The 12500-nt window shown below is 40.8% G+C and overlaps 1 protein-coding gene across 1 annotated transcript; it reads right to left on the bottom strand.

The window, feature by feature from the left end:
• Window positions 1-1415: 1415 nt before the first annotated feature.
• On the bottom strand, window positions 1416-9987 carry gabrg1 (gamma-aminobutyric acid type A receptor subunit gamma1). The gene is made up of 9 exons (XM_030772361.1): window positions 9917-9987; window positions 6583-6743; window positions 4863-4930; window positions 4515-4735; window positions 4086-4168; window positions 3252-3389; window positions 2377-2529; window positions 1990-2189; window positions 1416-1691 (listed from the first exon to the last, which is right to left on the bottom strand). Exons 1-9 carry the CDS (start codon window positions 9985-9987, stop codon window positions 1416-1418), a joined length of 1371 nt encoding a protein of 456 aa, XP_030628221.1.
• Between the last annotated feature and the right edge of the window lie 2513 nt (window positions 9988-12500).

The raw sequence follows: 12500 nt of genomic DNA, 5'->3' as shown, positions 1-12500 counted from the left end.
GATAAATAGAATTCTCTCTTTGTCAGGTAATAAATGCATTTCCATTAGACTCAATTAGATAAATCCTCTTACGGTTGGTGCCTGTCTTCCTGCATAATGATTTTTAGAATCATTCATCTCTGCAACAACTTTGTATGATACATTGCATTTCATATACATCATATCATATACATCATTTTATGGTATAGCTACAAAATGTATACAGCAACATAGGTTTCAGAGATATGACTGGATGAAAATGATAAATTCCCTCCATTATATAAACAATAACATAGAAGAATCACCGGGCTGGCTACTCGTATGTTAGTTGGGTGTATTATATGTTTCACAGCTAGTAATATTTTGTGTTGTGTACTCCACAAACACACTAAATGATTTTTTGTTTTATACATAAACATACTCTTCTTTTTGCAAAAGATTGACAATGCACGTCTAACAAATGGAAATGAACTATATTAAAATTTTGAAGGGTAGAGAACAAATATGACTGAGTTAGATGAAAAGTGCATTAAGTAGGAGGAGATGCCTATGTCAAAACAATTTATTCGATAGATCTGATTACTTCATGGATTGCTGAGTAAGAATGCAGGTCAAATACCACTGTGGTATACTACATACTGGATGTATGCACTATTAGAGTAAATCACCAAGCAATTTAAAATTTATAATAAAATATCATATTATCTCAATGGGCCACTAGTGACCCTTACTATCGTAATACATAAAGTTCTGTTATTTGGCTTGGTGGAAATATAGCAAGGTTAGAGGAAAATCATAAATAATGTTACTGTGAAATTAAGTAAAATAATTACTTATGCCTCTTTAGTTTAGATGGTAGCTCCCGCTGTGTGCTAGTCAAAGCCAGGCTTTGACTAATTAAAATATGAATTTTCAATGTCTGGAACTCAGCACGACTGCACTGCTACAAAACACAAGACCACACTGGGACAATTTGTGACAAATGGCTTCCATCACACCCGCTGTAAGCCTTTTAGGTTGTACTCTATACGCTCTTTGCTCTGAATCGTTGACATTGCTCTGTTTTTTTGAAGTTCATTTCCTTCGCTGAGTTCATTTTCAATGCTAATTGCGCATTCGTGACTCAATTCTTACTGAGTCGCTCCTGAAAGTTCAAACCTTGTATGGCGATGTGTTAGCATGGATACCCCTGCTATTCGCTCAAACGGATGCTACATATTCCTCTGCTTTTTAAGCATCATTTTCCCCAGTTTTATAATACACGGGTACTATAATACACAGCCTCATACAGCACGACACCCAACAGTGCTTCTCTCTTTTGTACATTCTTTTTTTTTCAAGTATCAAAGGGGTCAAATGGAGTAAAGCATTTACAAATGAAAAAAAAATGTTAAACTTAAGCTTTCAAAGTCCCTCTTGCTTGTGAGCATATTTCTTTATAGATACAGGTACCCGATCCAGTAGACGAGGTTGAAGAGGCCGAACGCAGTGGGGAAGAATATTCGGGAATAGGAATCGATTTTTGACACGTGGACATGCATCCTGTTCTCGCGCCACGCCCCAGAGCGGCAGTCGTCGAAGCAGCAGAAGAAACTAGCGCAGTCTTTCCCGTCCAGGCACTCGTAGGCGTAGTCTTCCTCCTCGTGGTAGGGGGCGATGTTGTTCATCTGCAGCAGCGATGTCCCCGGCCTTATGTTCACCATGCTGGTTTTCTACCACAGAGGGGAAAAAAAAAACCCATTTATCTCCATGACCAAATGGGAAAACATGGCAAAAAACCAAGCTGCTGCCAAGTATATCAGCACTGTATGTTGAAAATGCCAGCTAAACTGTATGATATGATGTACTGGTATTATTCATTTATCACTGAGTTACTGAATTATTAAAGCACGTACACTGCAGTGTAGTATCACTGTAGTACAACTAACTATGTTTTTATAAAGTGTTATGAGCCCAGGTTGCTAATACATTATTATCAACTTGACTAACTTGTACATTCTGTTATCTCACCGGTGCATTGTTAGTCTTGGTCTTCTTGTTTTGTCTGTTGCTGGTGAAGTAGTGCAGCGTCCCGTACTCCATTAGAGCGGCAAACGTGAAAATGAAGCAGACGGACACAAACAGGTCCATGGCGGTCACATAGGACACCTTAGGCAGTGACTTCCTGGATATGGTGCTGAGAGTTGTCATGGTTAGCACGGTGGTAATACCTGTATCCATAACATACCAAAACAAAATGGGAAATCAATGGTTTAACCAGTACAAACAGTCTTCTTTTCCTTTTGTATTACTTATACGGAGCTTTTAGAGATGCACATGCGTCATAAATATGAAGAGATTTATTTTTTGCGGTTGACCGATTTACGTTTGAACTACGTCGCCGTGTGTGGTTACTACCTAAAGAGGTTCTGGCGGGCACAGCGTCTTTGTTGATCCAGAAGGACACCCAGGACAGAACCACGATCATGCTGCAGGGAATGTAGGTTTGAATGGTGAAGTAGCCCATCCGTCGGCTCAGGTCGAAGAAGATCGTCATGATCACGTATTCGCCTGAATGTAACGCAATAAATGACACAACAGTGAAGTGTTCATCTTTGGAAAATGCGAAAGGGGAATCATATGCACGTCTAGCAATTTCAATTTCAGTCAAAAATGCCAGAATCCAATATACAATGACTTGCTTCTTATTAAGAATATAAAGGAAAAAATGTTAAGGACAATGTCAGCAAAGCATTATTGTACAAATTAGTGGTCATAATATTTTAATTTTGACATATTACACTATAGCTGACCTGCTGAAATTTTGTGCACACTGACTATGTAATTTATAGCGAGTTTACAGGTATGCAGTGTCAGCTGAAACTGTGTATAAAAGGAGTCTTTCTCGGATTTTTGCTTATGTGTGTTTTTTTTTTTCTGTTATCTCTCCAACTAAACTGAAGTATCATCAGATGAGAGACCAACATCCCCCAGCACCACGGGTCCTCTTGCCTTCTCAAGATGGTTCTTTCTCTTTTAACGTTACTTCACAAAAGTAAACACAGTAAAGACCAGACATAAACACTACAGTGTGGTGATTAGCATGAACATTAACAAGACGACATCTTATGGCAGTAACACATAGGCTAACTTCTTTGTTGTATGCAGTTAGCTGGCAGGTTGCCTGTTTGTACTGACAGTACTTTGTGGCTAAGTGGTGGAGGAAAGCTTGGTGGTTGCCCAGTTGGACGAGTGAAATTTTAGAAATGATAGAGTGTAAGAGAAAGAGATACCCGACTGTGTGTGTGCAACATCTGAGGTATTCCGAAGGCCAACAAAGGCAAACTGGTAGAGCCTCCAGTATCGCTGGTCTGCCACTTCAACTGCACGACGCTGCCACCTGTACTGAATCTCATTCTTTGGATATCCATCTGCAGAACACAAACATACAAACACACACACACACACACACAGACCGACAGACAGACAGACACACACATGCACGCACACGCACACACACACACACACACACACACACAGACCGACAGACACACACAAACATACAAACACACACACACACGCACACGCACACACGTTACACATACATGACCTCTGTCATGAGAGTCCCTTACACTCACACAAACGCTCAAATAAATCATCCTTATGTACTTTTGTATTTCTGTCACTCACTCTCTTGTTCACTCATGCTCACTGTTGCACAAATACAAGTAGATGGTAGGATTAAACACATAGCACACAGGATGACACTGCAGCACAATAAGAACAGCATGCCCTGCCTCTTACATTCGGTCCACAGTGCGGTAACAGCACAACAGAGGCAGAAAACACACAATGGATGGAGGAATGCAATAGAGAGAGAGCGAGATTGAAAGTTGATGAGTAGTCTGCTTGAAGAATGGTGTTTTGTCCTTCCTCTGTGTTGAACTGGAAGATGATTAGTAAGGGTCAGACCTGAGGCAATGTGTGGGGAATTGGTTGACCGTCAAAAGCGATGCATGGGATTGGTTAGCTGACAGAGGCAATGTGTGGGGATTGGTTGGCCAGCAGCACTCAGGGCGGGGCTGAGGCTGAGTGACAGATCAACAGTGAGAGATTTAAACACCTACAGCTTGAAAACTCCAGTGGGCAGGAGTGTTCGTCCATAGGAAAGTTATGCAGCTTAAGGTAGCATTCCGCATTTATAGTCAACCTGACGAAAACAGAATTATACAAGAAAAAAAAATGTTGAGTCTAACAGATTCATTTCAGACAGAGAGAGATGAGTTTGCTTTTTTTTGTACTGCAATCTTTGAACTTTTGATTTGTCTTCAACTGTCATAAGTGTGAAATAATGCAATGGGTTTTTTTTGTTTTTTTTTGCTTAAACAGACAGTGAATGTGAATGTTTTTTCTTCTTTTTTTCTTTTTTTTTTTTTAACGACTGTGGGCGTGACATGACACAGAAGTACAGAAGCACAGACTTAAGCTGCACAGACAACGAGTGTCCGACGTCACATTTGAGGTGAGGTGAGACAACACATCCGTCAGTCACTCACCTCAGAGTATACATCACTCTCCCATTGCTCCAGAGACGGAGTAGCCGGTTGGGCGTGGTGATCCAGTGGGCGTCGGACTTGCGGGAATTGCGGAAAAACGTGTCGGGAATCCAGATCTTTCCCACCATGTTGCTGTTAAGCATGAGGAGCTTCATGGAGCTGTTGAATTTCAACCGACTGTCGTACCACGTTTGGGCAAAGAAGATGTCTATCGTGTACTCCTATGGATGGTTACCATCACAACCGTTACCGACACACTAGCAGTTACCAGCGCAACCGTTACCAGTATGTCTGTATTTGTGGTAATGGGTTTTTTTTTTGTTATATCAAAATTATGTATGTACTCACCATATTAATGGGGTCCACTGGACCAATACTGTTTACGTAAACAGCAGTTTCAATCACAGTGGGTCTTACTGCAAAAAAGATCCGCATAACACATGTCGTTTTCATAAAAATACAATACATTGTATGTGGTTTACATAAATAGATACTGTACAGCATCCATTTAAAAGTGTCACTTTTAGCCCCGCTTTTTGAGAGGATCTGTCACCTAAATAAATCACAACATATTATATCACTTCACACCGCGTCGTATCATATCACGTCATATCATTGATCATGTCACATCACATCTCCTCACGTCCCAACCCGCCGTACCATATCCTATCCTATCCCATATCTCATATCATAACATATATAATCCTGTCCCTCCCTCTCTTACCCTATCATGTCATATCACATCTCATCATGTCATTCAGCTCACCAGTTTTCAGAACACTAAAGGACAATGACAGATTCATGGGAGGTGTACCTAATCAAACTTCATGCAAAACCTCTAGTGTGTCAAATTACATCGCTTTCTGTTAACTGTTATTTTTATACTAATAACATTATTGTTTAACATTATTTTCTCAAGGCTCTTCTGACACAATACAATATCAAACTATAAACACAGAAAGTATGACTTATGGGGGAGTGTGAAGCCACAGAAATCTTGCAGCCAACATTGCATGCGTGTCTTTTATATAACAGACTCTAATAAGCGGTTGCCTCCTTTTCTGTCTTCATTTCTCTCTATCTCTCTCTCTCTCTCTCTCTCTTTCTGCTGGCTGTGTGTGTCAGTAGCGGGAACGGGCTGGGACCGAAAGCTGGGCAGGAGGTTGTTCCACCTCTTAAAGGTCTGATTAAATCAAGATTAATGCTTGAATTTAATATCTACAAAGCCACAGAAGATCTGGAAAGATTTAACAAAGCCACAGAAGATCTGCAAAGATTTTCCACTCAGCCAATTGATAATGGTCTCAATTCAGTTATATAATATGAATTGTTTTTAGGTTTTTGTTATATTTTCTATGTTTTTTTATCTTTATAATTTATGTTAAATCTATTTGTGATGTTGCAACAATGTGATATCATAACTTAGCTAGTTTCCACTTGTCGAAACATGAGTTGATACAAGGTCTGTTTAAAAAAAAAAAAAAAAAAAACCCTCTCTCTTGTTTTGTCTGTCACAAATTCAAATATGCAAGTACAACATACATAGGGAGATAGGGAGGAAAAGAGAGAAAGAGGATCAATCCTAATTTTGTTCTGTTGTAGTCTGACTGTTCTCAGATCAGTTTAGTTAAATGAGTGGACTATGGCATGGCCAGCGGCACAGCAGCTTCAGGCCATCACATACAGTGTCTCAGTATGTCAGAATCTATTAACACCAACAGCACATCCACTGCCATTACAGCAACAACAACACACACATCCAGTATTCATCAAGTCCAATAAAAAACATAATAATCATCGTGCGGAGGAATCCTAAACAACAGTAGGGTTTAAAAGGTGATTACTGTGAAGCCGGTGATGAGAATAAACATAATGATGGGGGTGCTGTTGATGACGAGTATCAGGCCCTTAAATGTGTTTTCACTGAAAACGGTACGGTAAAGTTGGAAAAATGCCAGTGATTTCAATACAGAGATGGATGCCAAATGGCAGTGGAAGGGCAGGTCATATGTGAGAAAGAATATCGTATAAACACGGGAACGGATCCAAAATGGGGTCTGAGACTTACCGCCGATGTCCGGCCTGAGTTTGTTGTCATAGCCCTGTAGCAATTTATTTAGGATGAGGGTGACATCGCTCTCATAAACCTTGGGAGATAACACCCAAGTTTTATTTATGGGGACGTCCTCGTAATCTTCCTCCTCCGCTTTACTGGGGCCAAATGCCATGCTGCCAACACAGAGAGACAGAGAAGGAGAGAACTCACATTGGGGAACAGTGAGAAGGAGATCAGAGAGGATGGGGAGGAATTTGGTTATAGATGGAGCGTAGGAGAGAGATTCTGCAGAGGGCAAAAAATAGAAAAAAAAAAAACAGAAGCAGAGAGAGAGAGAAAGAGAAAGACCATAATACCCTCAGAGAGAGAGAGAGAGAGAGAGAGCGAGTCAAAGCGAGAGAGAGAGATAGAAAGAGAGACAGAGAAGGAAACAGAGAAAAAAAGATACAGAGAAAGAGAGAGGGGGGGGGGGCAAAATACCCTCAAATCATATGCAGAAACATAAACACACATACACACATATACAGTGGGAGAAAGAGGCAGAGAGAGAGTCAAAGAGAGACGGGGTAGACAGAGAGAGCGAGGGAGAGAGAGAGCGGGGGAAGAGATACTTAGTGAACGAGCCTTAAGATCTAGGAGACGAGGGGTTGATTTAATGAGCTCAACATGACAGGCAGAGAGCACAATGGTGAAAGAAGGGATCTCTTTGACTGGTATAACCAGAGGGGCAGAAAAAGTAAATTACAGTCGGTAGAGTCATAGTAAATGAATGGAGCCCCAGGGACAAAAGATGAGTGCAGTCTTTAGAACGACTATGGCGTTGGAGATCCAACGCGAGGGATCTAATAAAAGAGTGCCGTGATTAATGAAGATGCATTTTGGCAAGGAGTAGGAGGGGGACAGCTGAAGGTTAGAGGTTTAAATTATCCCCACAACACCACAAACTAACTCTCTCTCTCTCTCTCTCTCACTCTCTCTCTCTCTCTCTCTCTCTCTCACTATCCTTAGATGATGCTCTGAGGGTAGTTTAGCTTACATGATTCTGAATAGTGATAAGAGAGGGGTAACATTTTTTTTTTTATAGTTTTAAAGTTGTAGCTGCACCAGGCACTTGCCAAACACCCTGGACCCTCTGCATTGCCCTTTCTCTTCAACTTTCTCATATCTTCTCAAAACTACTTAGTAAGCCTAGTTAGCGAGAGAGCATCAGTCACACAAACGACATCATACCATGTTAATGCAAAAGTCAGCAACATGTAACAGTCAGCAAAGCCAGCAAAAAGTAACAGAAATAACTCAAAATGACATTTGATCAATAACTGTGTCACTTCTGCAGTCTGTGGCCAGGTGTGCCGTCATGCAATTAGTCACGTTCTTTCAGGTGGGTAGAGACAGCCAGGATCCCTGGCACATCAGTCATACACTATCAGCCCGGCCAATAACAGAGTTCTCTTCCAAAGCACTTACACGGCTTGATGGTTCTCCATAGAATTTCATAGAAAACTGTAAACAGCTGGGCTCACAAACGTCAGAGGTAGGGGCTAACTTTGGCCCTTCCAGGTTGCTTATGTGTTGTCCTAGAATATTGGTTGACTCATAAGCGTGGGAATATGGCTGTAATGAAATTCCGGAGGGGGGGGGGGGGGGGGGGTGATGGCATGAAGTGGAGTAGGGTTGATGTAAACAATGTAAAAATAGACTTTTAATTCATTGTATATTTTTCTTCAGACATGAAAATTCAATAATCTGCTGTTTCATTTAGCTAAGGGTTGGGCAATGATGCAAGACCTGCAATGTATGAAAAAGGATATTTTCATATTTTATCTTGCAGACAAATACAAGCTACTGATGCAAAGTTGTACGTGAACATTAAATTGCCTGTGCTGAGCTAGATGGAGGAAAAAACAATCTGTCAGGTTAAGTGATCCAGTAATAGTGATGTACCATGTAAATTGTGCATTTTGAGAGACAAATTTCATGTTAAGGATGCAAATGGAGAGCACACGCCAAGTGTGTGTTTGGCAGACAGGCAATGTAGAGTGTTCGTTTGGATGGTAAACACTGTGTTAAATGTTTTCTGGGCCCAAACCCAGTAATAAATGAATTTTTGAAGGTTACGTCTATTTAAAAGGTATGTGGCATGCTGAGTTTGCATTTAAAGGGAATATAACATGTAAGCATTTGGAGGGCAAAGACTGGGTTAGGCATGAATATGTTTCTCTGGTTTTTCTCTCAGCTCAACTCATTATAGGCTACGTAATCGGCTTTTGCTGTAAAAGCATCACCATGGAAAAAAAAGAAGAAAGAAATCCTACCGAACAAAAATCTCCTTTCTCGTAACATTTTCCGTTTGATAATAAATATGGGCTTCTCTGACAAAGAAACCACAAAACTGCACATGAAAGGCCAACACAAGGGGCCCAGGTGGGTGGATTTATAAGCATTATTGATTTTTGAGGACAGAGCAGTAAAAAATGGCCTCGTCGATAGAAATTACCGGCCAAATGTCACATGCCAGAAAAAATGCTGTCTGATCACTCTGAAATCCATTGACTGCCGTTACTGCAGTTTATGTTACCCCAGCAGTAATGAGTACGAGCAAAGTTATCCTGAAGCAATAGTATGAAGAAACCTGCAGTGAGAAATTTCAACCGGTTTGAGTCAGAAATAATCTGTCATTTCCTTCCAAGTATAGGTTTATAGCGCACTGTGAATGAGCTACCGGCATTCAGATGAAGATAACACAATAAATCGGAGCGCGTCAAAAACGTGGGCGTTGCTATGGGCTCTACGTCGTACCATAGTAAAATCAATGCGAAAACGTATATGAAGCTATAAGCTTTTAACTACTTCGGAAACAGGGTTTATGTTACACTGGTGAGCATGGGTTCCTACGAAGTATTATTTGCCCGTCAGTGTGTTCGAGTACATGAGAACCTGCACCATCTCCTCAAGGTTGTTGTTCAGAAGTGACATTGCGCGCGCGCTGGCTAAATCAAACAGAGAAGTCAGCGACTGAACGGTGTATCGACTGTACAGTCTATTTGCGTATGTACGCCTCCATCTCACAGCATTTTACACAAAATGAACAGTAGTTCTTACTGTGGTGTAATGTCTTTTTATAGCATGGTATTAGTGGTATGGTAATGTAATCCCGTATTGTCAACGAAGATGTTATCCATCACCGGTCTGCAAAAGAGACGAACAACATGTGCCACACGTACAGTTCCCTCAGTTTTCCCTGGTTTTTCTTAGTTTGTGTACTGAAGTAGTAGCAAATGTAATTCTTCTCTATTGACTGCATCATTTCTTTTTCTTTTGCCCCACTCAAACGATATGAACTTACCAGACTCCAAGCACTCCGGGCAACAGCCACACCAGTGCCTCTCTCTTCCTGTCACGATGCAGCAAACCCATGGTAGATAAAGGCGTCTCGTAAACGGTACACAAAATGTTCACAGAAATAATACTACTGAAAAAAAGAGAAACTGACTTTTTTTAACCGTTGTAGGATTACTTCAACGCGTGTACGCAGAGAGGTCGATGGTAATATGAAACAGACGGCACTCAAGCAGGCAGTGTGTCAGAAAGACGCATAGGCTACACTGAGCCTATAGTGCTGTTGTCCAATGAGACGCGCGGAGAGAGACAGCAAGAAAAAGCTTCTATATGACACCCGGAGATATGCAGTGAGTCTCAGTTTGTGTGTGTGTGTGTGTGTGCATGTAAATGTATGAGTGTGTGCGTGTGTGTTTGGACGAGTGCGGGATACAGCCGATTGTGGCACCGCTATTTTGCAGCGTCTGTAAGGCGTTCTGCTGAGTGAGTCAGACTCTCTTACTCTGGTAGTCCGAAAGAAAAAATGCTGGTCCCAAAATAGCTGACTGTCCAGTTTACCTCAGAAGACACTTCATCAAAAGTTTCTGCTGTTGTTTCATATTTGAAATGACAACAGAGTTGATCACGTGGATTTTGTCCCGTCGGATAACTGCCTGTAACCACAATCAACTCAAGAGCGTTATATGTCTACCCAAAAAAGCGCGTGACATTTTGTCCATTTTGAGCGTAATGATATATTACCATATCATTACCATGTCAAAAATGATTTAATCACACAAATGACAAATCTTTGTCATAAAATCAGTAAAACTTTAGGCACTTCAGTCTGCTATATCTGAGGCATGACCTTGATTTCTCCTTGATTTCTGTGCCTTTAAATCCGCATTCTGCTTCAAAGGGGCAAAACCCTTAAAACACAGTTTTACAACAGCTGGTCGTTATTAAAGCTACATGTTAAAGAGGACTTTCCTGTGGTCAGTCTAATCCATTAGCTCAGAATTCACCCCAACACCCGGATAACAATGCAAAAAGAAACTAATTTTAAGACCTGTCACATCCCATTTTACAAAATCCTTTTCATCTACTTTTATCCTAATCTCAATCGGTCTAAACATTTTATTATGTTGCAGTGGTGTGGTTTCCTGTTGTTTAAACGAGTCGGTCAGAGTTGCACAAAGAATCCATTAAATTAGATTCCAGAGTGAATCTAAATCTCATTGGCAGACAGTGGGAGTGATTTTGCAGTGGTCTGGTAAGATGGGTGTTATCTTTCTGAGAGCTTCTTTTGGAAATGCTCTATTGTAGATAAACAAGTTCTACTTACATTTCAGTTGATGTAACCTTCATCCTCTCCTCCATTTTTTTCTGAAGAAAACACAGCATTTCCCACAGATATGTACCACTCTTTAATGTCTAAAGTTTTTTTTTAAATGAACAATGTGCACAATGTGCATTTCTCTCTCTCTCTCTCTCTCTCTCTCTCTCTCTCTCTCTCTCTCTCTATCTGTATGTTGTTATCAGTTTGATAAATAATCTTGTGTTTGTCTTCAGAGCAGTTGTTTAACTTTGACTGAAGGATTATAAAGGGGAGATGTGGAGAGAGACTCAGGGGAGACAAAGACTAGACCAAAGGGGGGACTTCAGAATCTGGTGATAAGTGCAGGATGTACTCTTCACTCGGCAGAACACGGTTCTAGACAAGAACACATATATAAATATGTGACATATTGTGCTGCCTCAGCCCACACAGAGTCAGACAAAAACGATCCACAGTTTACATCCTCTGAGATACACACAGAGCACTCTGCATAACAATAATACCCTCACGAGACCTTGTCTTTGGATCATTCTCAGAGCGAACAGTTAGGTCACAGCATGTGACGTGTAGACTGTCATGAGGTATGAGAATACATATGCATTTGAACTTGGACATGAATGAAAGACACAGCACAACACCATAGCCTGCTCCGCTGGATTATCGCAGCTATTTGCCTCCTCACTCACCAACCTCAGGTCAGAGAGATCGGTATAAGAGTTATTGTGGTGCCCACACACATCCACACAGACTCAGGGAAAAAACTGGATGTATTTCCACTCCCTCTGTTGGAGAAGACACATTATTTTAACTGCGTATCGATCCTATAACAACAGCATACTTCTGATGACCTTAACGAGGTCTCTGAGATAGTATCAGTACAGGGCGGTCTGTCAGACTGTGAAATTTACTGGAAAAAAAAAAAAACCTGGATTTCTTTTCTCAAAAGCGACACAGGACTGGGAGCTTTGTAAGACCCTCCTGTAGAAAGCGTTTGTTCCGCAGTCCAGCACTGCTGTGATTATGTTCAGTCAAAATCATACTAAGTCCTACTTGGGAAATTTTGCCATGATTTAAAAGGACGGTACAAATTAGGATGTGAATTGAATGGGGTATGAAATCTTGTTTCAGTTCTATTGAATATGCAGTATTTTTTTTTATTAGTTCCTATATTTTATATACTGATTAGGGGATTCACAGAGTGGATTTACAATTCAAATGGTGCATAATAATAAGTAATGTTTCATCACATCTCGTGCATCCTGTGATGCTTTTA

Source organism: Chanos chanos, chromosome 4 (assembly GCF_902362185.1).
Source record: "Chanos chanos chromosome 4, fChaCha1.1, whole genome shotgun sequence".
Taxonomy (NCBI): domain Eukaryota; kingdom Metazoa; phylum Chordata; class Actinopteri; order Gonorynchiformes; family Chanidae; genus Chanos; species Chanos chanos.
The sequence above is the reverse complement of the archived record's forward strand: the minus strand, read 5'-3'. Positions and strand labels throughout refer to the sequence as shown.

Excerpts from the sequence above, each read along its gene's own strand:
- gabrg1 (XM_030772361.1), bottom strand. The coding sequence starts at position 9,987 with ATGGGTTTGCTGCATCGTGACAGGAAGAGAGAGGCACTGGTGTGGCTG. Across the intron at positions 3,390-4,085 it reads CCCACTGGAGTTTTCAAGCT|ATGGATATCCAAAGAATGAG; the intron begins GTAGGTGTTTAA and ends TGTGTTCTGCAG. Across the intron at positions 2,530-3,251 it reads TGTTGCACACACACAGTCGG|GCGAATACGTGATCATGACG; the intron begins GTATCTCTTTCT and ends CGTTACATTCAG.